Here is a 27,898-nt window from a genome sequence, read left to right as displayed (position 1 = left end):
AGGCTTTTTAACACATGCTCTCAACTACATCAAGAAAAAAGAGGAAGATTGCTTCAGATCTGTCCAAAGAAAATATATTAGGGAATGAAGTGAAAAGATATTTCGCAGCAGAGCTTGAGAGCGTGAAATGCGATGTTTTGAGTTACTGGAAAAGAGAAATAATTTTGCTGATCCCAAGGCTGCTGCTCGACAACTCGTAGGTGTACCTGCAACATTATCTCCATCAAAAAGAGAACTGTATAGCGCGAAAGAGAGAGAGAGATAGTTTCAATAAACGAGCTAAGTTTGGTGTACAGACGTTAAATTTTTTCTCATTCGGAATTTCATTCAATATTTGTGAATTAACTAATTCTAATCTAATTTGTAGAGCTTCTTGGAGGTACAGAACTTCAATATTTACTTGAATAGTGAATTCATATTGAAATGAACCCAAATATTTTCGGCTGACACTGGTCAGGGGTAATCGTCAGCAACTAGTAGAGAATTGGAAAGAACATTGTATATCAACATTCGTATCACGAGATATGACGTCACCAGCATGAAATTTCAAATGAGAGAGCGTTCAATTTATTATTTCTAGGTGGTAAACGAACTCCTTTTGTTGACAGAGTTGGTGTATTTTGATAAAAGTCGACTCCAAGGCAGAAAAATGGAAGTGTGAACAGCCCCTCCCAACAACGCGAAATCTGTCATCTCGATAATTATTCGCACAAATCGTATTATGTAACAGATGTTTGCCGATGACGGAATCAGATCATCAGGATCGTCACAGCGTCCGCAGGAACGCGTAAACAAGCATGTCCCCATATTTATCAGAGCACATGTAACACGCTAGGTGAAAACCTCACCCTAAACTCATCCGCTGGAACTTGATGATGACCTATCGAAGGCCATTAATTCTGTGATCGGCATACATCTGTTAGATAATAGGATTTGTGCGAATAATTATGGAGACGACAGATTTCGTGTCGTTGGGAGGGGTCGTTCACACTTCCGTGTGTGTGCCTTGGAGTTGACTTTTATCAAAAAACACCAACCAAAACTGTCAACAAAAGATGTTCATGTACCACTCAAAAATATTACATTGAACGCTCTCCCATTCGAAATTTCATGCTGGTGACGTCATATATTGTGATACGATTGATGATATACAACGTTCTTTCCAATTCTCTACTAGTTGCTGACAATTACCCCTGACGAGTGTCAGCCGAAAATATCCGGGTTCATTTCAATATGAATATACTATTCAATCTAATTTGGAAAAAATCGTGCAATAATAAATCTAATCCAATTTGGTAAAACTGTGTAGCTCTAATTCTAATACTAATCTAATTTGAAGAAAATTGTGTACCTCTAATTCTAATCTCATTTTGAAAAACTGTATAGCTCTAGTTCTGATCTAATTTGGAAAAACTGTCTAGCTCTAATTCTAATTCAAATCTCATTCGAAAAACCGTATATCCCTAATTCTAATCCTAATATATCATTTAAAACGGATAATTTTCTAGTTTTCCAAGACTGGTCTCAGAAACAATTTGGCTGTTGACCAGCGAAATCTCATACTGACCTTCATATCCATATTCAGGTGCCGAGGGTGGCTTTGGCGCAGCCCCGCTCCCACCAGATGATGGCGAGACGGGCCTTTTCCTGCTTTCAATACCTTGACTGGAAGAGCCCCTTGGTGGCGATCCTGGAATGGGGTTGCTGGAATCTGAATAGGGCATTAATTATGATGATTCAAGTCGAGTACTGAAATTATACGCTACTTGTGACTAAGAGTGAAGTTATCAACGAAAATCATAGTTTTCATAGTACAGTGAAATCCTTGAAACCTATTTTGAGGTTGGTATCAATGCACTGACCAGATTCGGGTTCATTTCAATATGAATATAATATTCAATTGTATATTGAAGTTCTATACCTTCTAGAAGCTCTTGAGATTTAAATATGTATTTTCGAAATAGATGCAACACTAGCTGTCGATTGAGTCAAGTCTGATTGAATTTTAGCGCTCGTGTTCCCAGCCATAAGACTACATATAACGCTGATTTCGCCATGCTCATCGGTCAACTACACTGTGCATGTGCATGTGAGCATGAGGACAGGAGCTCCATATCTATCCTCAGGTTGGTGACCTAAACTCCCATAGTTGGACTCACTTTTTGAAAGCTGTTGAGCCGTGGGTTCCGCTGCCGAGGCATGAGAGTCCAATAAGTTATGCAGACGTTTCGTTTTCTCTTCCTGGGACCGTTCGGTCTCCTCACACCTGCTACTAACAAAAATTGACATATAGCAATTTCCGAAATTGAATCAAAATTCACAAACATATATAATTTGCAGCATATTTCGCAAGCATTTTCATACTTTGAGGTGATGCGAACGAAGGGGAAAAATAGGGTGTTTCAAAAACAGGATGTTTTAAATTATATCGGGTTTAACGGGCTTAATCTATTCACAAATGCCTCTCCTGCAGGAACCAGATAATCTCGCACATATCAACAACTCTACACTCATACAACAAAGCCCAGCCAAAGTCGAAGCATGATTTCGCATGATTTCGTGTTTAAATTAGTAGCGACCTCAACTTGATATCATACAACCAGTGGCGTATCCAGGGGGGGTTTTAGGGGGTCGGAACCCCCCCCTTTTCAAAATCCTAAAAATTCAAGTCAAATATAGCCTCTAATATTTGCTAATTTATTAGTTCAACATATTCATTTTTACGTATGAGAAGGCGAATATGGCGTCTTAATGTTATTTAAGGGGACTAAAACCCCTACAAAATATTGGAATTATGCGCCGAATTAGTCGAAAGGATAAAATAGGTCGTTATATTTCGCTAATTGCGTACGAATTCTGCGCTTGTTCAGCTACATTTCAGCTGTGGCAGATGCTGACGTTCACAACTTTCTTCCCTCGATTTCTCTCTCGCCTTGCTAAAATGAGAGACGCATTTTAGGAAAATCTAATCTAATTGGCCGACGAGATACCGCCGATACGTAATTGCAAAGACAAAGTTGTCGGCAATGAACATCGCCCGGGAATTCGCTACACCTGCTCGCCTTGAAATCCTAATTAAGAATTGCACGGCGTGTTGATTGATCAGCGAGACGCAGACACGGCGGCACCGGTACGACAATGCTGTTCTCAAATCCACATTGTCTTCGCGATTATCGGCGAGAAATGCCCTACGATTGACATTCACATTTCAAAATACAAGCCTATAGCGATACACGTTCACGTTCCCGATTGTTAGGTGGCTGTCGTTGAAATACAGGCCTATGTTGCCGCTGAACGGGAGAATTGAGTAGGCCTATTAGTAAAGTTAACGTAATGATATCGGCTGACAAGGTCCTCTGTCGCTCAAGTTATTATCCCAGTGTGTACTCTGTATTAATAGAGTGACTTGCGTGCCTACAATTAAGGGCTAATTATCTTCGCGCGTACTACACGCTCAACCGTGCGGCTAGTAAAGCCATCGAAATGCACACATTCGTGTACAGCTGTACACTCCACACCTCTCTGTGGCGATTGCGATCGCCCTCGTGTATGCTACCGCACTATTCCGCGCTTGTTCGTCCGCTGCGATACTACCGGCTGTGCGCATAATATAGTCAAAACCTAACAAAATCGTGCATCTCTGGTCGGAACTAGGCGCTTGGAGACCGGCGGCTTTAGTCGGCTCCTGACTAAATGTGAGCATTTACGAATTTCGTTCAATCATAACGTAAAAACACGAAATTTCAGGCATTGTCTGTATCGAATTCGAACATCTCCCACTCACCGCAAATCTCTTTTAATTATTGAACTATAATATATCGTAAATCTTCGCCTTGGCGTGTAGACGAGTGATCGTAATTATGACGTCATAATAGGTGATTCCACTCAAAACCCCCCCTTTTTTCGCGCTCTGGATACGCGCCTGCATACAACAGAACCCTTTTCACACATGGTAATGCATCCCGTCAGAATATGTTATACCCAACCTTGGTAGGTTCTGCACTGTGAATCTTTTTCATATATTACAATTTTCGCTTCATTATAACATCTTTGGTTGAAATCGATTGCATTTCAATTGCGGTCCACTCTATGCATGGCGCTGGCAGCGTAAAAGAATCGACACTATACGGGCATGCACCTTGACAATCTCAAAAATGTCTGCTGTGAGATTGAACCGCCATCACACAACGTCAAAAGCGAAATACACTACATATAGGTAGTCGGCGAATGATGTTCATCCAACCAATCAACGGTCTGATGTACAAAATCTAGTAGGCGTACATGGTCAAACTTGATTTCATATATATATTGTACTATAAAAACCAAATCCGTGTGTTTGGGGTGTTGGCTACTACTGTGTAACTTGTGAATGGGATAATATTAGCATCAAGTATAAAAACCCGCTTTGCACTCTGATCAATGTCAGACGCCGAATACATTGGTCTGGACTGACCTAGACCGTTACGGTGTAAGCTAATATTCCTTGCAAGTCGTCGTCGAATTTATTGGCAAAGCGATGGCATATATTGATTTCATGGGATCATTATATTATTTGATTGCCCCAGTTGATACATTTGGCGTTATTTATAACGTCAATATGTATTTCAGCATTGTAGCATTTTGTGGCCCGACTCGTCTCTAGGCATCGTTTACAACTTATACATTTGTATACGCTATCACTTCACTGAAATGTTGGGTTGGAACTAGCAATATGACGTCATGAGGTTCACATTCGCGTTCACACAGAATTTTTTAAAAAGGTTCACGCTCACACGAACCCGAACATTTCAGAGGTTCACACCATCCCTAGTCCCTACCAAGTGCAACAATTTTATTCTAATATTTCTTAATGAGATTTTTCTCCTGCCAGTCATGAATTGCTACGATAGGAAATCACACTTACACGATGTGTGTGCAATGTAAATACGGTATGCAAGATCGGACAATTTCATCCCGGTCTGTTTCAAACTTTGCACAAGTAGATTATGCCATTGTTAGGAAATATTTTAGTTGGGCGTCAAATATCGCTGATAAAAATTCAAGCAGAAAATTTTTAAAAACTCGTTCACCTGGGAAGAAATTTCTTTTTTAGTTGACGCGCGCCTCCTGGTAGTAGGTTGCCCATAGAATACGAGTCGTCGTTCGACACCTCACTTTCGGTGGAGGAAATCTCGTCACCTGAAAAAATATGCATGTTCTATCCATCCGCCCAAGATCATAGAAGGGAGACCAATGTCAAGTCATACACACCTTCCCCCTCGCTTTCCTTGGATTCCTGGACCCTGTTTGTAAATAGGGATGTTAAAATCGAACTAATAAAAATGTAAAGACGCCTCACTGGCACTCGAAACTGTCAATAGACAGTGCTGGATGATGGTGCCAACGATATGAGTCATCCAACAGGAATCGAGAAATGAGTCGAACGATATGAGTCAAGTATGACTTGATGATTATTTCAAGTACCCAAACTATATGCTCATTGCCAGCAAGAGTTAATTTGTCACGAGCCTTCTCAGGCTAGATTGGTCGTATTGATGAAAAATCGTGTCAGTGGGTAAAAAAGAGATTTTAAAATGTATCATTTTCACCATTGTTTGGAATGATGTCGGCGAATAAATATTTTTTTGATAATAAACCGACATTTTCTTATTGTCAAATACCAATACATCCACTGAGCACCATGTATTAACAATGGAATTCACTGCTTTCAATTTAGAAATACAAATAATAAATCGCAAGAAATAGTTTAAATTTTTGACTCGGCCCGCCAAGCTATTTTCTGCTTTCATTTGGCACGAGGGGAAAATAATTGCATACTCCAGCCATATTGAATGTCTCGGGTCATATAACATGGTCGGGTTAATACACAAAGAGTTACGTCATTTTCCATGCATAACAAAATGACTCGAGTCAAGTCAAAGAAAAATTGCAACTCGAGTCACTACAACCAAGGGCAAAACTTTTTTACTGAGTACAACCTCACCTTGTTGACTTGGCCTTGGGCGTCGTCTTAGACTTGGGCGTGGATTTTGACGTCAACTTGGCCTTGGGTGTCGGCTTGGACTTTGTCGTCCCAGCAGGCTCTGCAGTTGGCTCCCGTGTACTGTGATCTGTCATTGATTTTGCAACTGAATTTTGGTATCAAATATTTCCAATAATACATGTCCGCGACATTTTGAAGGACGCAATAAACCGTACAGTCGTAATAGTTATTGACGAATAAAATACCCCTGCTGGCATAGTAGCTTGTAGCCTGCAAACAACTTCTAGTTTTGATCACGAACAGAACAGCACCGAAGAAAATATCATAGTTAACACAGGCTTTTTAACAGATGCTCTCAACTACATCAAGAAAAAAGAGGAAGATTGCTTCAGATATGTCCAAAGAAAATATATTAGGGAATGAAGTGGAAAGATATTTCGCAGCAGAGCTTGAGAGCATGGAATGTGATGTTTTGAGTTACAGGAAAAGAGAAATAATTTTGCTCATCCCAAGGCTGCTGCTCGAGAACTCGTATGTGTACCTGCAACATCATCTCCATCAAAAAGAGTTTTCAGCCGAGGATGCACGAGAACTGTATAGCGCGAAAGAGAGAGAGAGAGAGAGATAGTTACAATAAACGAGCCAAGTTTGGAGTACAGACGTTAATTTTTTTCTCATTCGGAATTTCATTCCATATTTGCGAATTAACTAATTCTAATCTAATTTGTAGAGCTTCTTGGAGGTACAGAACTTCAATATACAGTTTAATAGTATATTCATATTGAAATGAACCCGACTATTGTCGGCTGACACTCGTCAGGGGTAATCGTCAGCAACTAGTAAAGAATTGGAAAGAACATTGTGTATCAACTATCGTATCACAAAATATGACGTCACCAGCATGAAATTTCGAATGAGACTGTTTTCCGTCTTATATGATAATGTGGCCCGCGGCCTCAGTCTGCCGAGATTCCCCACAACTTGCTTACTAGGTCCAATTTTAGTGACAGTGTGTTATTATATACGTGTATGCACAGGGTGCGAGAGTGGAGCTTACGCGTAAGTTCGTCGAAGCGAGAAGACTAACATTATCGGCCTTTACGATGTACCCATACTACCCAACCCTAATGTTTGTGGTTCGTTTGTGGTAATCGTTGTGTTTGTCGACTAGAATGGTCATCAGGTTGATATTTCAGATTTTGATCCCGTAACTGCCGACATGTAGCACGGCACACTTCTAGGCTTTTGTAAGACACCGCTTATGCTAGTGGTTGTCAACTCAACACTCAACTATTCAAATTTCGCAGAGGACGCAGGCCGCATGAATTCAATATCGATTTTAATTAGGCCATGTAGTTGAACAACGACGCTATCTCGTCACCTATACTCAATCCTAATGAATTGATTTCTTTGTAAATGTGGGGTGCTGGACTTATCGAACGCCTTGAAATCCTAATTAAGGATTGCACCGTGTGTTGATTGATCAGAGAGAACCAGACAGACATGGTGGCGCCTGTATTCTCAAATCCACATTGTCTTCGTCATTATCGGCTAAAAATGGCGGTGAAGTGACGTTGCTGTCGTTAAAATACAGTCATTAAATATGATATATTCCTTGTATATGTGGATAAATGGGCGAATAAATCGATTTAGCAATCCGGCCCGCCAAGCCGGCCGGCCGCCAAGCCGGCCCGCCCCTGCTATACTCCCATAGTTGGACTCACTTTTTGAAAGCTGTTGAGCCGTGGGTTCTGCTGCCGAGGCAAGAGAGTCCAATAAGGTGTGCGGATGTTTCGTTTTCTCACCCTCAGACCGTACGGTCTCCTCACACCTGCTACTAACAAAAAATGACTCGTAGCTATTTTCGAGAATAAATTCAGTTACTGTAACACATATTTCGCAAGCATGTTTCATAATTTGAGGTGATGCAAACAAACATACTACAACCAGGCACGTAGCCAACGGAAAAAGGGGGCGTTTCGAAAACAGGATGATATAAATTATATTGGATTTATCATCCTGAATATAAGCACAAACGCCTCTACTGCGGAATCAGATAATCTCGCACACAATAAATACACTATCGGCATATACATAACCCAGCCAATGCTGTAGCGGGAGACCTCATGATTTCGCATTCAAATATGTAGCAACCTTAACTTGATACCATACAACAGAAGCAGTTTCACAAATGGTAATGTATCTTGTCAGAATATGTTATACCAACCGTTACTATCTTCTTTATTTCGGCCCGTAGCACAGCCACGAGATGACAGCAAAAAGAGAAACACAGACCTAATTACCAAATGCCAAGCAGTGCCATAAAGTTACAACACAAAGATCTTGCCATTTTACGTTCATATGAGAAAATGATTTCGATTCCGTATCAAATCAGATTTCACAAATTATACTGTTCAATGCGGAATCTGTTATGCATTCATAATATCGACGATGAATTAGCTCGGTTGTTGGAATAACAACTGCCCACCTTGCTGATGTTCTGGCACTCGGGCCTGCCAAATCATGCTGTTCTCTTACCGCCGCGGCAAAGGGACTGCGTACATCATCTCCATCGGACAGAGTTTTCAGCAAAGGTTGCGAGAGAACTGTATAGTGGAAAAAAGAGAGAGAGTTCTAATAAACCAGCCAAGCTTGGTGTACAGACGTTGATCACTTTAATCTTTGATTTGCTATAGGTTGAGCTTGAATTTTGCTGCTAAGTCTTTCTCATTCAGAATTTCATTCATAATGCGAGTTACCTAATTCTAATCTAATTTGAAAAAAATTGTTTAGCTGTAATTCTAATACCAATGTGATTTGGAGAAAAATGTATATCTCTAATTCTAATCTCATTAGGAACAACTGTGTAGCTCAAATTCTATTCTAATTCGAACCAAAAACTGTATACCTTCAATTCTAATTGTACTTCAAATCCATTTCGTGTAACTGAAGATTTTCTTGTTTTCAAAGTCTGGTCTAAGAAGCAATTTGGCTGTTTACCAGCATAATCTAATACTGACCTTCAGATCCATGTTCAAGTGCTGAGTGAGGCTCTGGCGCAGCCTCGCTCCCACCAGATGATGGCGAGACGGGCCTTTTCCCGCATCTAATACCTTGCCTGGAACAACCCCTTCGCGGCGATCGTGGAATGCGGTTGCTGGAATCTGAATGGAGTATTTATTCTGATGATTCGAGTCGAGTAATGAAATCATACGATCCTTCACTAAGAGTGAATTTATCAACGAGAATAATAGTTTTCATAATAAAGTGAAATCCTTGAAACCTCGGTAGTTCGTAACACAGCGTACGATACATGTCGTACAAATCCATGCAAGTAGCGGAAACGACACTTCTCTGAAGTCGTGATCAACCAACAGAATTATCACCAAACTTGTACAAACTATGCTACAATTGTTTGGAACGATCCTCATGTTCAGAATTTGAGAGCTTTTAAAGGTTGGTTTCAATCATTGGCCAGATTTTAATATGTGCTTTTGAAATAAGTACAATACTAGCTTTCGATCGAGTCAAGTTTGATAAAATTTTAGCGCTCGCGTTTCAGCTATAGGAATACTGCAATTTTCTAATTATAGCATGCCCCCGTGGATAATGCGCATACTTAAAATGACATGCAAATTCTAGAAAAAAGACTGCACCCATGTATAGTACACACACTGCATTCGCAGTAAATGAATAGTTGTGTTTTGGTATTCGATGTTATTGTGTTGGTGGTGTCACTGTTCAACAATCATGACGTAACGATCGCTGATCATTCTACAGTTAGCAGAATGATCTTTAAATGATAGTAGATAGCAGATGAAGCCTGCGATAGTTCAGGCCAGCGACAAGACATCTTGTGCACGAGGCCTATTACAGATGCGATTGCTCAGTCCAACGGTTATGTCGTGCGCACCAGGAATGTTGGAGATGCGATAAATTAGCAAGGATTGCCGAGCAGGTTAGGAGCAATCAATGACCTAATTTCGCTCTCGTACATAGGCTAACCAACTCAACAGGAGATCGCATGCTGTTGTGCAGTGCAGACGCTTCTCGGTAATTGGCAGCGTGCAACACTGATAATACGAATTACTGGGCACGATTGCTGAATGTGATGCGCGATTATAACTAACATGAGTAAAGGCGGGATTTCAAGTGTTATTTCGAGGGAGATTTTTTTAATGCTTGTTACACCCGTGCACCCTCGATTTTAGGACAAAGAATCTGGAAAATTTTGTGCATTATCCATAGAAAATTTCAGTACTAATAATGCTGATTTTGCCTAGCTCAGCAGTCAACCGCACTGTTCATGTGAGTGTGACGACAGGAGCCACTGATCCATCCTTAGGTTGATAATCTATACTCCTACAGTTAGACTCACTTTTCGAAACCTGTTTTGCTGCCAAGAAAAAACTGTCTTGGTGGTGCAGTTGTGCTGCAGAGAGAAGATAGTCCAATAAGGTCTGCATAGGTTTCGTTATCTCTCCCGTAGATGGTACAGTATCCTCACACCTGCTATTTACAAAAACTGACTTGTAGCAATTTTCCAAAATTAATTTAGTTACTGTAACACATATATTTCGAAGCATATTTCACAAGCATGTTTCGTACTTTGGGGTTATACAAAACAACATACCACCACCAGGCGCATAGCAAAACGGAGAAAAATAGGGGTGACTGGATAACAGGATTTTCTACATTAGATCGGATTTATCGGGCTAAATATATGTACAAAGACCTCTACTACAGGAATCAGATAATCTCGCATATATCAACCCTCCTAATGTTGTAACAGCAGACGTTATGATTTCGCAATCAAATAAGTAGGGGCCCTAACTTGATATGATACAACAGAACCTGATGCTTCAATCTTTTTTATTTCGGCCAGTAGCACACCCACGTAACCCAGTTGTATCATTAAGATATAGCACAACTACGGTAAGCGAACATAACAGCAAAAAGAGAAACAAAGACATAATTTGTCCTTGATTACCAAAAGAGAAGCAGCGCGATCAAGTTACAACACAAAGATGTTGCCATTTTTTGTTAAAACAAGAACATGATTCTAATTCCGTGTCAATTCAGATTTCACTAATTAAAATGTTCAATGACTAATCTGTTACGTACTGATAAAATTGACGATGAATTAGCTCGGTTGTTGGAATAACAACTGCCCACCTTGCTGATGTTCTGGCACTCGGGCCTGCCAAATCCTGCTGTTCTCCTACCGTCGCGGCAAAGGGACTGCGTGCATGATCTCCATCGAAAAAATTTTTCAGCAAAGGTTGCAAGATAACTGTATAGTGGGAAAAGAGAGTTTAATTTAACCAGCCAAGCTTGGTGTCACGACGTTAATCAATCCATGTTTGATTTGCTATGGGTTGAACTGGAATTTCGCTGCTAATTCTTTCTCATACGCAATTTCATTCATATTTGTGAATGAACTAATTCAAATCTAATTTGGAAGAATTGTGTAGCTGTATTTCTAATACTAATCTAATTTGAAGAAAAAGGTATATCTCTAATTCTTATTTAATTTGTGAAAACTGTGTAGCTCCTATGTCTAATACCAATCTAATTTGCAGAAAAATGAGCATCCCCAATTCCTATCTCATTTGGAAGAGCTGTGTGACTCTGATTCTATTCTAATTCGAACAAAAAAGTGTGTATCTTGAATTTAATTGTAATTCAAATCCAATCAGTGAAACTGACGATTTTCTAGTTCTCCAAGACTGGTCTCAGAAGTAATTTGGCTGTTGACCAGCGTAATCTCATACTGACCTTCACATGCCTTATCAACTACCCACGGAGGCATTGGCCCAGCCTCGCTCCCGTCAGATGATGGCGAGACAGGCCTTTCACCGCATCTAGTACCTGGCCTTGAACAACCCCTTTGGGGCAATCCTGGAATGCGGTTGCTGGAATCTGAAAGTAGCGTTTATTATAATGATTCGAGTCGAGTAATGAAATTATACGATCCTTGTCACTAAGAGTGAATCTATCAACGAGAATTATAGTTTTCATAATAATGTGGAATCGTTGAAACCTCGGTAGTTCGTAACACAGCGTACGATAAACGTCGTACAAATCCATGCAAGTAGTGGAGACGATACTTCTCTGAAGTCATAATCAACCCACTGAATTATCACTAAACTTGAACAAACTATCGCTACAATCGTTTGGAACGATCCTCATGTTGAGGGCTATTTTAAGGTTGGTTTCAATGCATTGGCCAGTTTTTAATATATATTTTTGAAATAAGTACAACCCTAGCTTTCAATTAAGTCAAGTTTGATTGAATTTTAGTGCTCGCGTTGCCAGCTATAGGACTACCGTAACTTTCCCAGTATAGTACGCTACCATGTATACTACGCATACTTAAAATGACAAGCACATTCTGGAAAAAAGCCTGCACCTATGTATAGTACATACACTGCTTTTGCAGTACATGAATAGTTGTGTTTTGGTATTCAAAATCATTCTGTTCGGCGGTGTCACTGTTGAACAATCATGACCAGGCCGTGTTATTTTTGGCATTTCAAGAGCCAGATGCCAAAACTGCCAAAAATAAAAATTTGAAAATGCCAAAAATAAGCAATTTTTGGCATATGCCAAAAATAACACGGCCTGCCAAATAGTGTATTTCGTTCATGGTGTTGTGTTAACAGAACCGCGTTACCAGCGAGAAGAGCGTTTGTGAAAGGCTGGTTTCTTAATCTGGGTTCAGATCACTCATCAGGGGTGAAAGCATGGTGTCCTAAATGGTGTGGGCACAGCGAGATTGAACGGCTGACTACATTTGGTTTACGTCATACTTTCCATTTGTCTAAAGGCAATTTTACGACCATTTTTGACCGGCTTGCCGAGCGCTTAATTTGATAAAACGGGTATCAATGAGAAGCTGCCGCAGTGCTGATTATTAAAGTATAAATTATATTCTGCTCATGGAACTGGAACCCCCAAAATCAACCACGATTTTTGCGTTAAGATCGAGTTTAACATTGTGACGCAACAAACTGTCTGGCTATTTCTGAGCTGCATAGTCTCGTTTTGCCAGACAGTCTTGTTGCGTCAATGTTCTTAAACAAGCTAACTTTCCCAGGACTCTTCCATGCGAGTTGGTAATATTACAGCCACCTGAAGTGACAAAAGTCCTCCGAAAACATATCGGTAGACTGACGGAGAAATGATAGTCGGGCTACTAAATAGAAATGTGTTAAGAGACAACACAGGAAACTCCTGGAAAAGGATCGAGAGAAAATTCTTTCCACGATGAGATCGATGGCACTGGCGAAGTGATCTCTTTTCATGATGCATGGAAGCCGGTTCGGCCTTCCAAAGATTTTGAAGCTCTGAAAACCTTTTGTGGATGACTGGCTACATTCTTTCCCTCAACGGCTACTGTTGAAGCCGATATTTCCCAGATTCGCTGGGCGAGAAATTAATTTAGGAGAAACTTAACTGACCTGAGTTTGGAAGCACTGTTACAGTGCAAACGATTTAAGTCTATTCAACAGCTGTAACAATTAGCTGTTGAGCGTGTTTGTAAGGCTTTTTTTTTTTGGTTATTGGCACCGATTCCGATGGATACTGCACATTTCGTGGTTTCGTTTGATATTATTAACCTATGAAATCGTTAGGTTTGTTCTTCTTCTTGTTGTTTGCAGGCACTGATTATACGTGGATGCTGCACATTTTGTGGTGTCTTTTGACAAACTAGCCCAAATTAAGCGTTTTTGTGACTAATTCGAGGCTGAAACTATCTATTTAGAGGACGATGCCAAAACTGCCAAAAATAAAAATCGAAAAATGCCAAAAATAAGTTATTTTTGGCAGTTTTGGCATATGCCAAAAATAACACGGCCTGATCATGACGTAACGATCTCTGATCATTATAAAATCAACTGCATTGTCTCTAAACGATAGTAGATAGCAGATAAAGCATGCGAGGCCTGCGATGGTTCAGGCCAGCGACAAGACATTTTGCGCACGAGGCCTATTACAGATGCAATTGCTCAGGCCAACGGTTATGTCGTGCGCACCAGGAATGTTGAAGATGCGTCTGTAGTGTTCAGGCCAGTCATTACATCTTGCGCACTTGGCATGCTGGATATGAGAATGCTCAGACCTGTCGGTGATGCGATAAAGTGGCGAGGATCACCGAGCAGGTTTGGAACAATCAAGGACCAAATTTTACTCTCGTACAAAAGGCTAATCAACTTAGCAGGAGATCGCATGCTGCTGTGCAGTGCAGACGCTTCTCACTAATTAGCAGCGCGCAACACTGATAATACCAGGTACTGGGCACGATGGCTGAATGTGATGCGAGATGAAAACAAACATGAGTAAAGGCGGGATTTCAAGTGTTATTTCGAGGGAGATTTTTTAATGCTGGTTGCACCCGTGCACCCCCGATTTTAGGACAATAAATCGGTAAAATTTATGCATAATACATGGAAAATTCCTGTACTAATAATGCTGATTTTGCCTAGCTCAGCAGTCAACCGCACTGTGCATGTGAGCATGGCGACAGAAGCCGCTTATCTATCCTTAGGTTGGTAATCTATACTCCTACAGTTAGACTCACTTTTTGAAACCGGTTGGGCCGTGGGTTTTGCTGCTGAGAGAAGAGAGTCCAATAAGGTATACATGAATTTCGTTCTCCCTTCCTCAAATTGTTCGGTCTCCTCACACCTCCTACGAACAGAAAATGACTTGTACCAATTTTCCAAAATAAATTTAGTCACTGTAACGCATTTTTTTCGCAGCATATTTCAAAAGCAACGATGAATTAGCTCGGTTGTTGGAATAACTCGGGCCTGCCAAATCCTGCTGTTCGCTTACCGCCGCGGCAAAAGGACTTCGTGCTCTCTTTTGCTGTTTGTTGATTACAGGGTAAAATCGACCCAACAAGAAACGTAAAGGAAAATAAACTCCTCACTAGTACTCGAAAATACCGATGGACAATGTTGGATGATAAAAAAAGCCATTCAAGTAATCGAATCATAATTGAGTAATAATTCTAAAGCCGAGTAGGGAGAAATGATTTCTACGGGGGAATTTAGGTTCAAACTTAGGTCAATGGCGTCCACGGGATGAGAAAGGTCGGGAAACACTGGGTTAGAGTATATTCTGCGGATTGGGAGTTTCATTTCTGAATTATATGAAGCGGATTACATTGTTAACATACGCTGCTGATTGGCAATGTTTATATGGAGCTTGGTACATTTGACTCTCTGCATGGTTTCTATATCTTATAAATTTAATAAATTATGCTTACTCCTAACCAGGGTTGTTACCAAGTCACAAGGCTCTGAGTCACAAGTCAACCTCACTTTTATAGTTTTGACGTGAGTCAAGTCGAGTCATTTTCAATTCACCACCGAGTCAAGTTCGAGTCCAAGTCAGCGATAAGAGGGTCGAGTCCAAGTCATGGTATTTTGACTCGAGTCCGAGTCCAAGACATTGTGTTGACTGCTCAGTTTCCTGTTACAGTCTTGCCACAGACACTGTTCATAACTCTGTTTGGTGATATCGAATAGTTCACATTCATAATATGCTAATTTTCCTCACTTTTAGCAGTTTTTGGTCTCATTTGCAAGTACAAGTACCAATAGCCGAAATCCAATTAGCGTGATTACTTTACTTTTCTTCGAAATTATATTGAAACGTCAGTCTTGGCCGTTAGAGTCTCGAGTCATATGACTTTGTACGAGTCATGCGGAATGACTCGAGTCCAAGTTGAGTCAATACACAAATTGACTCGAGTCAACTCATTTCCGTATTTTGAGAAAATGACTCGAGTCAAGTCGAGTCATCAGAAATCGTGACTCAAATGGGACTCAAGTCATGACATGACGTGAGTCTTTACAGCCGTTTATTAAGTACAACAATTTTATTCCAATATTTCCTAATGAGATTTTTCTTGTGCCGGGCATGCATTGCTACAATAGGAAATCACATTTGAAATATTCATGTGCAATGTGAATATGCAAGGGTGGACAATTTCTGTTTCAAACTTTGCGCAAGTAGAATATGCCATAGTTGGGGTAGATCTTATTTAGGCGTTGAATATTGCCGATCCGTAGTCAGGCAGAAATTTTTCAAAAACTCTTTCACCTGGGAAGAAATTTCTCTCTTGGTTCAACAAAACCTGGTGGTAGGTTACCCATAGAATACGAGTCGTTGTTCGACACCTCACTCTCGGAGGAAGAAATCCAGTCACCTGAAAAAACACTCATGTGCTAACCATCCGCCCAAGATCAGAAAAGGGAGACCAACGTCAAGTCATACACACCTTCCCCCTCGCTTTCCTTGGATTCCAGGACCCTGTTTGTGAATAGGCAGGTTGAAATCAAACTAATGAAAATGTAATGACACCTCACTGGCACTCGAAACTACCAATAGACAGTGCTGGATGATAATGCCAACGATACGAGTCATTGAACATGAATCGAGAAATTATTCTAACGATCTGAGTCAAGTATGATTTGATGATTATTTCAAGAACTTAAAGTATATGCTCATTCCCGGCAAGAGTTATCTTGTCACGAGCCTTCTCAAGCTAGATAGGTCGTATTGAAGCATACGAAACTAACGTTGGTGGAACAGAGACATCTGTGAAGTCGTGAATGACTCAGCATTTTCAGCATGTGCAATTGAATAGGCGGTGAAACGATGAGCGGGCGACTGAAATTCCAAGAATATTCGGAACACTTAATCTTCGTTTATTGGAGTCGCAGAGAACCCGTCCTATTAGTTTGTCGCGAGCAGGTCGCCGTGGAGTATAATTCAAGTCGGTATCATGCCAAAACCATAAAGAAAGACACTCGGCCAGGGGAGGGCACGTGTCGGAAGCACTACTAGTTTTCATCAACAATAAAGTCCATTTCACCAGGCTGTACACCACAGGATTTAGTAAACAAAATTTGACTCGGCTCGTCATCATATTTTCTGCTTATATTCGGCCCTAGGTGATAATAATTGCCCACCCCTGCCATATTGAACGTCATATGACTTGATCGGGTTAATACACAAAGTGATAGCCTACTAGTCGAGTTAAATGATTTTCCATGTATAACAAAATGATTCAAGTCAAGTTCAAGAAAAATTGCAACTCGAGACATTACAACCCAGGGCAAAACTGTTTTACCGAGCACATCCTCACCTGGAAAGCTTGGCCTCGGGCGCCGACTTTGACTTGGGCAACGGCTGCGACTTCGCCTTACCAGCAGGTTTTCTAGTTGGCTCCCGTGAACTGTGATCTGTAGTTGATTTTGCAATTGAATTTTGGCGTCAAATATTTCCAATGCTATATGTCCGCGATACTTTGCAGGACGCCGTGCTTCGTACAGTCATAGTAGTTATTGTGACGAATAAAATAGCCATGCTGGCATAGTAGCTTGTAGCCTACGAACCTCCTGTACTTAGAGCAGCACCAAAGAAAAGGACATAGTTAACACATGTTCTCCACCACATCAAGAAAAAAGAGGAAGATTGCTTCAAATCTGTCCAAAGAAAATATATTAGGGAATGAAGTGGAAAGATATTTCACAGCAGAGCTTGAGACCATGGAATTTTGCTCATTCCAAGGCTGCTGCTCCCCATCTCTATCAGAAATAGTTTTCAGCAACGGATGCACGAGAACTGTATAGCGCGAAAGAGAGAGATAGAGAGAGTTTCATTAAACGAGCCAAGTTTTATGTACAGACGTTAATCATTCTAATGCTTGATTTGTTGAGCTGAACTTGAATTTTGCTGTTAATTTTCTCTCCTTCGGAATTTCATTCAAGATTACGCATTACCTCATTCTAATCTAATTTGAAAAATTTGTGTAGCTGTAATTCTAGTACTAATCTAATTTGGAAAAAATTGTGCCATTCTAAATCTAATGTTATTTGTTAAACCTGTGTAGCTCTTCTTCTAATACTAATCTAATTTGAAAACTAAATTGTGTATTTTTAAGTATAATCTAATTTGGAAAAACTGTGTAGCTCTAATTCTAATTCGAAAAAAAACCTGTATATCTCTAATTCCAATATTAATCGTAATCCATCCCGTATAACAAAAGATTATATAGTTTTGCAAGTCTGGTCTCAGAAGCAATTTGGCTGTTGACTGGCGTAATCTAATACTGACCTTCATATCCATGTTCAGGTGCTGAGGGTGGCTTTGGCGCAGCCCCGCTCCCACGAGATGATGGCGAGACGGGCCTTTTCCCGCTTTCAATATCTCGACTGGAAGAGCCCCGTGGTGGCGATCCTGGAATGCAGTTGCTGGAATCTGAATAGGGCATTAATTCTGATGATTCAAGTCGAGCACTGAAATTATACGCTACTTGTCACTAAGAGTGAATTTATCAACGAGAATCAAAGTTTTCATAGTACATTGAAATCCTTGAAACCTAATTTGAGGTAGGTTTCAATGCACAGGCCAGATTCGGGTTATGAACAGCAGGGGCCTGAAAACTGATCCCTGAGCATGTGACCATGAGGACAGGAGCGGCATATCTATCCTCGGGTTTGTAACCTATACTCCCATAGCTGGACTCACTTTTTGAAATCTGTTGAGCCGTGGGTTCCGCTGCCGAGGCAAGAGAGTCCAATAAGGTGTGCAGACGTTTCGTTTCCTCACCCTCAGGTCGTACGGTCTCCTCACACCTGCTACTAACAAAAAATGATTTGTAACAATTTTCGAGAATAAATTCAGTTACTGTAACACATATATATCAAAGCATATTTTGCAAGCATGTTTCATACTTTGAGGTGATGCAAACAGACATATCACAACCAGGCATGTATACAACGGGAAAAAAAGGGCGTTTATAGAACAGGATGTTATAAATTATATCGGGCATAATATGAGCACAAAAGGCCTCTACTGCAGAATCAGATAATCTCGCACACAATAAATACACTATAGGCATATACATAACCCAGCCAATGTAGTAGCGGGAGACCTTATAATTTCGCATTCAAATAAGCAGCGACCTTAACTAGATACCATACAACAGAAGCAGTTTCACAAATGGTAATGTATCTTGTCAGAATATGTTATACCCGACGTTAATATCTTTTTTATTTCGGCCCATAGCACACTTGCAGATCCCAGTTGTTGTATTATTAAGATATAGCACCACTATGATAACGGAAGATAACAGCAGAAAGAAAAACAAAGACAAAATTTGACCTTAATTACCAAATGCGAAGCAGTGCGATCAAGTTACAGCAGAGATCTTGACATTTCATGTTCAAATAAGAACATGATCTCGAGTCATTATCGTATCAGATTTCACAATTTAGAATGTTCTATGCGGAATCCGTTATGTATTTATAAAATTAACGATGAATTAGCTCGGTTGTTGGAATAACAACTGCCCACCTTTCTGATCTTCTGGCACTCGGGCCTGCCAAATCCTGCTGTTCTCTTACTGCCGCGCCAAAGGGACTGCGTCCTCTCTTTTTGCTGTTTGTTGATTACAGGTTAAAATCGAACCAACCAGAAACGTAAAGGAGAATAAACTCCTCACTAGTACTCGAAACTAAAGATTGCCGGCACTGGATGATGAAGACAATCATTCCAGTAACCAAATCAGAATCGACTAATAATTCCAATGGAGTACAGAGCGGATGATTTCTACGAGGGGGAATTTAGGCTCAAACTTCGGCAAATGGGGTCCACGAGATGAAAAAAGGTTGGGAACCACTGGGTTAGAGTATATTTTGCACAGTAGGAGTTTTATTTCTGTATTAAAAGCAGTGAATTATATTGTTAACATATGCTGTTGACTGGAAATGTTTATATGGGGCTTCGTACGATAGCTACAGGTTTTACGATGACATGATACATTTGTCTTCCTGCATGGTGTCTCATTTTGACAAATTATGCCAATTTTCTATTCTGATTATTCTGATAGTTCTTCATGAGATTTTTCTTGTGCCAGGCATGAATTGCTACAATAGGAAATCACATTTACAGGATGTGCGTGCAAAGTGAATATGCAAAGTCGTACAATTTCATCCCGGTCTGTTCCAAACTTTGCACAAGTAGAATATGCCATTGTTGGGGTGGATTTTATTTAGGCATCAAATATTGCCGATACGAGCTCAAGCAGAAATTTTTCAAAAACTCTTTCACCTGGGAAGAAATTTCTTTTTTAGTTGACGCACGCCTCCTGGTAGTAGGTTACCCATAGAATACGAGTCTTCAGTCAACACATCACTGCAGGCGAAGGAAATCTCGTCACCTGAAAAAAATACCCATGTGCTATCCATCCGCCTAAGATCAGAGAAGAGAGAGCAACGTCAAGTCATACATACCTTCCCCCTCGCTTTCCTTGGGTTCCTGGACCCTGTTTTTAAATAGGCAGGTTAAAATCAAACTAATAAAAAATGTAAAGACGCCTCACTGGTACTCGAAACTACCAATGGACAGTGTTGGATCATGATGCCAATGATACGAAGTACGAACACTCGAGTCTGAATCGAAAAATTATGTTTATGATTCGAGTCAAGTATGACTAGATGATCATTTCAAGTACTTAAACTATATGCACATTCCCAGCAAGAGTTAATTCGACTCGGGCCTTCTCAAGTTAGATAGGTCGTATTGAAGCATACAAAACTAACGTTGGTGGAACAGAGATATCTGGGAAGTCGTGAATGACTCAGCATTTTCACCAAGTGTAATTGAACAGGTGATGAAACGATGAGCGGGCGGGTGGCTGAAATTCCAAGAATATTAGGCGCACTAAATCTTCGTTTATTGGAGTCGGGGGAGAACTCGTCTTATTAGTTTGTCGCGAGCAGGTTGCCGTGGAGTATAATTGAAGTCGGTATTACGGCAAAAAGACCAAGACAGACACTCGGCTAAGGGAGGGCGCGTTTCGGAAGCACTTTCCATCAACAATAAAGTCTATTTCACCAGGCTGTACAGCACAGGATTTAGTACACAAATTGACTCAAGTCAAGTCAAAGAAAAATTGCAACTCGAGTCATTAGAACCCAGGGCAAAACTTATTTACAGAGCACAACCTCACCTGGACGACTTGGTCTTTGGCGTCAACATGGCCTTTGGCGTCGACTTCGACGTCAACTTGGTATTTGGTGTAGACTTTGGCGTCGACTGTGACGTCAACTTGGTCTTCGGCGTCGACTTTGATGTCAACTTGGCCTTGGGTGTCGACTTCGACGTCAACTTGGTCTTGGACGTCGACTTTGACGTCAACTTGGCCTTGGGTGTCGACTTCGGCGTCAACTTGGTATTGGACGTCGACTTTGACGTCAACTTGGTCTTTGGTGTCGACTTTGGCGGCGACTGTGACGTCAACTTAGTCTTCGGCGTCGACTTTGACGTCAACTTGGCCTTGGGTGTCGACTTCGACGTCAACTTGGTCTTGGACGTCGACTTTGACGTCAACTTGGCCTTGGGTGACGACTTCGGCGTCAACTTGGTCGTGGACGTCGACTTTGACGTCAACTTGGTCTTTGGTGTCGACTTTGGCGGCGACTGTGACGTCAACTTGGTCTTCGGCGTCGACTTTGACGTCAACTTGGCCTTGGGTGTCAACTTCGACGTCAACTTGGTCTTGGACGTCAACTTTGACGTCAACTTGGTCTTTGGTGTCGACTTTGGCGGCGACTGTGACGTCAACTTGGTCTTCGGCATCGACTTTGGCGTCAACTTGGGCTTGGACGTCGACTTTGACGTCAACTTGGCCTTGGGTGTCGACTTTGACGTCAACTTGGCCTTGGACGTCGACTTTGCCCTGGCCTTCCCAGCAGATCTTGTAGTTGGCTCCCGTGATCTGTGATCTGTTGTTGAATTCGCAACTGAATTTTGGTGTCAAATATTTCCAATGCTATATGTCTGGGACATTTTGCAGGACGTCATACATCATACAGTCATAGTAGTTATTGAGACGAATAAAATACCCATGCAGGCATAGTAGCTTGTAGCCTGTGAACAATTTCTAGTTATAATCACCAACAGAACGGCACTACTGAAGAAAAAGCCTTAGTTAACACAGGTCTTTTTACACATGCTCTCAACTACATCAAGAAAAAAGAGGAAGGTTGCTTCAGATCTATCTAAAGAAAATATATTAGGGAATGAAGTGGAAAGACATTTCTCAGCAAAGCTGGAGAACACAAAATGTGATGTTTTGAGTTACTGGAACTCAGCTCGAGAACTCGCGAGTGCGCGTGCAACATCACCTCCATCGGAGAGAGTTTTCAGACAAGGATGCGAGAGAACTGTATGGTGGGAAAAAGAGAGAGATAGTTTCATTAAACCAGCCAAGCTTGGTGTACAGAAGTTGATCATTCTCATGCTTGATTTGCTATGGGCTGAACTTGAATTTTGCTCAGAATTTCAATCAATATATGCGAATTAACTAATTCTAATCTAATTTGGGAAAAATTGTGTGGATGTAATTTTAATTCTAATCTAATTTGGAGAAAAATATGTATCGCTAATTCTAAACTAATTTGGAAAAACTGTGTAGCTCCAATTCTAATTCTAATCTAATTCGTAAAAAATTGTGCAATTCTAATTCTAATCTGATTTGGTAAAACTGTGTAGCTCTTATTCTAATACTAATCTAATTTGGAAAAAAAATGTGTATTTTTAATTCTAAATGTAATTTGGAAAAACCGCATATCTCTAATTCTAATTGTAATTCTAATCCCTTTCATTAAGTTGAAGATTTTCTAGTTTTGTAAGTCTGATCTCAGAAGCAATATGGCTGCAAACCAGCGTAATCTCATACTGACCTTCACATCCATATTCAGGTGCCGAGGGAGGCTTTGGCGCAGGCCCGCTTCTACCAGGTGATGGCGAGACGGGCCTTTTCCCGCGTCTAGTACCTTGCTTGGAAGAGCCCCTTCGCGGCAATCCTGGAATGCGATTGCTGGAATCTGAATAGAGTATTAGTTCTGATGATTCGAGTCGAGTACTGAAATTATATGATCCTTGTCACTAAAGACTGGGTCACATTCTCGTAAAATCGTACCTCGTACGATTCTCACTCTCTCACTAAATTGGCCAAAACGAGAGATTACGTCATCGCTGAACGAAAAGTGAGATTAAAGATAGCGCTGTTTCGCATGTAGTCGCTGCCGAGCGTCAGCCGAGCCTCTTGCGACCCCTTATTGCTCTATCAATTCTCACAATTTAGCTCGGCAAGTCCACAATACGCTCGTACGAATCGCTCTCTCCGTGTAAGGTCTGTGTAAGGTCCGCGTAAAAAAACGGGAGAGAGGAGGCTCTTTACCCGCCGAGCAAACGAGAGAAGAGAAGAGAAAGGAAAGAAACTAAAGAAATGCTTTACGCACCCTATACGCCATACGATTTTACGTACAATGTGACTGATGCTCAAGAGTGAATTTATCAACGAGAATTATAGTTATCCTAATCGAGTGAAATCCTTGAAACCTGGATTGGTCGTAACACAGCGTACGATAAACGTCGTACAAATCCATGCAAGTAGCGGAAACGACACTTCTCTGAAGTCATGATCAACCCACTGAATTATCACCAAACTTGAACAAACTACCGGCACCAGTCTTTGCAACAATCCTCATGTTCAGATTTTGAGGGCTATTCTAAGGTTGGTTCCAATAAATTGGCCAGATTTTATTATATTTTTTAAAGTAAGTACGACATTAGCTTGCGATTAAGTCAAGTTTGATTGAATTTTAGCGCTCGGGTTGCCAGCTATAGGACTACCAATAACACCGATTTTGCCCGGCCCAGCAGTCGACCTCATTGTGCATGTTAGCTTGACGACAGGAACTGCATATCTATCCTTAGGTTGGTAATCAATACTCCTACAGTTGGACTCACTTTTTGAAAGCTGTTGAGCAGTGGGTTTCGCCGACGAAAGAGAGTCCAATAAGGTCGTTTTCTCTTCCTTAGACCGTACGGTCTTCTCACACCTGCTACTAACAAAAAATGACTTGTAGCGATATTCGACAATTAAATTCAGTTACTGTAACACATATATATCAAAGCATGTTTCATACAGAGAAATAAAAGGGGGCGTTTCGAGAACAGGATGTTATAAATTATATCAGATTTGTAAGGCTAAATATATGTACAAATGCCTCTACTGCAAGAATCACACAATCTCGCACATAATAACAGAGAGAGAGATATGATATTCTTTTTCGCCTGCACCATCGAGATGCTTTGACGACGGAGTTGCGATACGGCCCCATGAGGTCATCTAGTCCGCGCCCCGTTCTTTTTTTCTCCTCCATGCTATCCGTGATTGGATCCGCAGGATAGCTGCGGATGCCAATTTTCAAATCTTTGGTATGACCCGGCCGAGGATCGAACCCACGACCTACCGCTCGAGAAGCCGGACGCATAACCATTACACTATCCCGCCAATGTCGTAGCAGGAGACCTTATGATTTCGCATTCAAATAAGTAGCAACCTCAATTTGATATCATACAACAGAACCAGTTTCACACATGGTAATGCATCCAGTCAGAATATGCTATACCGGACGTATCAATCTTTTTATATTTCAGCCCATAGCACACCCAAAGAAACCAGTTGTATTGTTAAGATATAGGCTATACCTAAATAGCTGGTTCGTGGTACAGAACTTGAATATAGTTACCAATACAACATCCATTGTAAGATGTGTGCAGCAAACTCTTGAAAATAGGAACTCGAAAATTTTACGAGTTCAATGAATATTCTTTTACAACGGATGTTGCATTGAAAGCCATGATATAGGCCTAGCACCACTATGGTAAGCAAAGATAACAGCAGAAAGAGTAACAAAGTTATAATTTGTTCTTGATTACCAAAAGCGAAGCAGAGCGCACAAGTTACAACACAAAGATGTTGCCATTTTACGTTCAAAGAAGAAAATGATATCGAGTCATTATCATATGAAATTTCACAAATTAAAATGATCTATGCGGAATCTGTTATGTATTTATAAAATTCACGATGAATTAGCTCGGTTGTTGGAATAACAACTGCCCACCTTGCTGATCTTCTGGTACTCGGTCCTGCCAAATCCTGCTGTTCTCTTACCGTCGGGGCAAAGGGACTGCGTCTTCTCTTTTTGCTGTTTGTTGATTGCAGGTTAAAATCGAACCAACCAGAAACGTCAAGGAAAATAAACTCCTCACTAGTACTCAAAACCACCGTTGGATGGCGCTGGATGATGAAGACAATCATTCGAGTAATCGAATCAGAATCGGGAAATAATTCTAAAGCTTGCAGCTGAGTAGAGAGAGATGATTTCTCCGAGGGGAAATTTAGGCTTCAATCTCGGTCAATGGGTCCATGAGTTAAAAAAAGGTTGGTAACCACTGGGTTTAGGTATATTTTACGAAATGGCAGTTTTATTCTTAAATTGAAAGCAGTGGATTACATTGTTAACATATGATGCAAATTATCCTTACTCTCTGGTTTACCAAGTACAACACATGCATTCTAATACTCCTCAATGACATTTTTCTCGTGCCAGGCAAGAATTGCTACAATAGGAAATCACATTCAAACTATGTGTGAAATGTGAATATGCAAGGATCAAGAATTCCATCCCGGTTTGTTTCAAACTTAGCACAAGCAGAATATGCCATTATTGGGGTGGATTTTATTTAGGCGTCAAATATCACCAATACAAACTCAAGCAAGAGTTTTTTAAAAACTCTTTCACCTGGGAAGAAATTTCTTTTTTAGTTGACGCACGCCTCCTGGTAGTAGGTTACCCATAGAATATGAGTCGTCAGCTGACACCCCACTGCAGGTGGAGGAAATCTTGTCACCTGAAAAAGACAAGCATGCTCTATCCAACCGCCCAAGATCACAGGAGAGAGACCAACGTCAAGTCATACACACCTTCCCCCTCGCTTTCCTTGGATTTCTGGACCCTGTTTGTAAATAGGCAGGTTAAAAGCGAACTAATGATAATGTAAAGACGCCTCACTGGTACTCAAAATTACTAATGTATGTGCAGTCCTGGATGATAGTTACAATGATACGAGCAATCGGACCAGAATCGAGTAATGACTCTGATCATTCAAGTCAAGTATAGTGTGATATGATTATTTCGAGTACGGTACTCAAACTATATCCTCATTGCCAGCATGAGTAATTTGTAAACAAGCCATGTCGAGCTAGATCGGTCGTATTGAAGTATATGAAACTAACATTGGTGCAACAGAGATATCTTTGAAGTCGCGACTGATTCAGTATTTTCATCAAGTGCCATTGAAGAGGCGTGTTCAAGAGAATTACAGTTTCAATAATCTTTTTGCCGTAGAAGCCCCGAAACCTCGATCAACTGTATCGCATCATGTATTACAAAAATACAAAACTTGGTTGAAATAAGATATCTGTTGTTATCGATCCAACGGATTTTCATAAGTTAAACGAAAAAGACGCCAATTAATCTTTAATGTTATTTCTGGTATTAGGTCTGAACAGGCCGTGGGTCGAGCCCGTGACCTGCGATCGAGAAGCCGGACGCTCCACCATGATGCTATCAAGAACATCACAGTAAGTATCAAATGACGACAAGTGACCCAAATTCTTTTTTAAATGTGCAACTAGGAATAGAGCTACTCACTTTTGAAAATCCATATCCAAAGTATTCACTTTTTGAAATCTGAAGTTCGAGCTATAATCGCTGAATTCGAGAAGCAGACGTGACTCGCGTTCGTGAGTTAAAATTTCTGCGACGCCACGTTTTTTCAAGCCTATTTATATACAAAGGCTCCTAGAGCGACACCTACTGGAATTTGTTGAAGTTTGGTGCTTTTTTGTGATTTAAATTCACTTTAAATAGTGCATAATTTCAATATCCCAGCAAAGAATATATTCATACACCCTATTTTATTCCACTCAATGCATTTCGAATGACTCTCATCAGGACCAAACGTTAGTAATCAGCTAGTCGACTTCGAAATATCGGAATTGTATTGCCATTGTGACGTAACACAGACCGACACGGTTTCCCGAGCGGCAATAACAATTCACACTTCCGGTATGCAGGATGTCTTACATCCGCTCTACATCTGGGTGCGGTATAACGTAGAGTTAGACACACTTGGCTATGAAATGGCCGAATAAGCACACAACACGAATAAAATATTCCCATGTTGCAGTTTAATAATGGTAGATTCGATAATCTTTAAAGCTAGGGTTGGAATTCAAACAAATTGTGCTGTACTGATTTCGAAAATATAAATTATATTCCGCTCATGGCCCGGAACCGCTCAATTAGCCAGATATCGGTTCGCGAAGGGATTTTGAGCGGCCCGTAGACGCTTTCCGGTCTTACATGATAATGTGGTACGCGGGTCTACAGTCTACATACATTTGCGAGCAAATATTTTCGATCATGAACATTAACAAGACAAAGCTGCATTACAATCTAATTTATGTTCACGTGCAGGGTTTAGCACGTCCTACGCGCAGGCAAACTTCAAAGAACTAGTTGAAAACTTTGATCGAACACAGATGTCTCTTCGACTTCAACAACTATCAAAGTATACATAACGTTAATAAATTCATTTACCATTTATTCCTCGTATAGGTGGCATTGCCGTAGCCAGGAAGGGGTCAGAGGGGCCATGGCCTCTCCAAAATATTTCAAACTTATTTGTAAATTAATATAAGGTGGAGTATGTTTTAGCAGATGTATTCAACTTGAAATTTCTCCAGGCGCTTTGCGCGATAGGCTATATATATTGCGTACTCGTCTCTCGATAAATTAAAATAAATAATAGGCCTAAATAAACATACGCCTGATGTGCAAAATTGAATATGACTGTATGCTGCCTGCGGTTGCGGAAGCATTAGGCACCAGCTTTTCGGCGCCAACAAGACACCTAATGCAGATAGGTTTAGTTAACACGAAGTGTGATCCCAGAAAGATCGCCTGGCGA

General features: G+C 40.7%; 1 protein-coding gene across 9 annotated transcripts in view; it reads right to left on the bottom strand.

Moving 5' to 3' along the window:
* The window catches only part of LOC145459336 (uncharacterized), a 55,445-nt gene extending 27,877 nt beyond the window's left edge, over positions 1 to 27,568 (bottom strand). For 4 of the 9 annotated variants that reach the window (XM_080337978.1, XM_080337986.1, XM_080337984.1 and 1 more), the window contains exons 1-27: positions 26,578 to 27,568; positions 25,848 to 25,879; positions 25,666 to 25,774; positions 24,985 to 25,068; positions 23,825 to 23,919; positions 22,753 to 22,896; positions 21,018 to 21,792; positions 20,299 to 20,330; positions 20,117 to 20,225; positions 19,361 to 19,444; positions 18,533 to 18,642; positions 18,119 to 18,262; positions 17,148 to 17,244; positions 16,278 to 16,309; positions 16,100 to 16,205; positions 14,568 to 14,677; positions 11,762 to 11,905; positions 11,159 to 11,276; positions 10,362 to 10,495; positions 9,004 to 9,147; positions 8,472 to 8,589; positions 7,708 to 7,820; positions 5,984 to 6,110; positions 5,251 to 5,282; positions 5,070 to 5,178; positions 2,160 to 2,269; positions 1,568 to 1,711 (exon numbers count right to left, since the gene is read on the bottom strand). In XM_080337978.1, the coding sequence (XP_080194104.1) occupies positions 1,568 to 1,711; positions 2,160 to 2,269; positions 5,070 to 5,178; positions 5,251 to 5,282; positions 5,984 to 6,110; positions 7,708 to 7,820; positions 8,472 to 8,589; positions 9,004 to 9,147; positions 10,362 to 10,495; positions 11,159 to 11,276; positions 11,762 to 11,905; positions 14,568 to 14,677; positions 16,100 to 16,205; positions 16,278 to 16,309; positions 17,148 to 17,244; positions 18,119 to 18,262; positions 18,533 to 18,642; positions 19,361 to 19,444; positions 20,117 to 20,225; positions 20,299 to 20,330; positions 21,018 to 21,792; positions 22,753 to 22,896; positions 23,825 to 23,919; positions 24,985 to 25,068; positions 25,666 to 25,774; positions 25,848 to 25,879; positions 26,578 to 26,591 (3,370 nt within the window). In that variant the 5' untranslated portion in view covers positions 26,592 to 27,568. The remainder of the gene's footprint in view (positions 1 to 1,567; positions 1,712 to 2,159; positions 2,270 to 5,069; positions 5,179 to 5,250; positions 5,283 to 5,983; positions 6,111 to 7,707; positions 7,821 to 8,471; positions 8,590 to 9,003; positions 9,148 to 10,361; positions 10,496 to 11,158; positions 11,277 to 11,761; positions 11,906 to 14,567; positions 14,678 to 16,099; positions 16,206 to 16,277; positions 16,310 to 17,147; positions 17,245 to 18,118; positions 18,263 to 18,532; positions 18,643 to 19,360; positions 19,445 to 20,116; positions 20,226 to 20,298; positions 20,331 to 21,017; positions 21,793 to 22,752; positions 22,897 to 23,824; positions 23,920 to 24,984; positions 25,069 to 25,665; positions 25,775 to 25,847; positions 25,880 to 26,577) is intronic. The other 5 variants (XM_080337982.1, XM_080337985.1, XM_080337983.1 and 2 more) reach the window with 5 other exon arrangements.
* Between the last annotated feature and the right edge of the window lie 330 nt (positions 27,569 to 27,898).

This window comes from Botryllus schlosseri, chromosome 16 (assembly GCF_051294905.1).
Source record: "Botryllus schlosseri isolate E-star chromosome 16, Bs_hap1, whole genome shotgun sequence".
Lineage (NCBI taxonomy): Eukaryota > Metazoa > Chordata > Ascidiacea > Stolidobranchia > Styelidae > Botryllus > Botryllus schlosseri.
The sequence above is the reverse complement of the archived record's forward strand: the minus strand, read 5'-3'. Positions and strand labels throughout refer to the sequence as shown.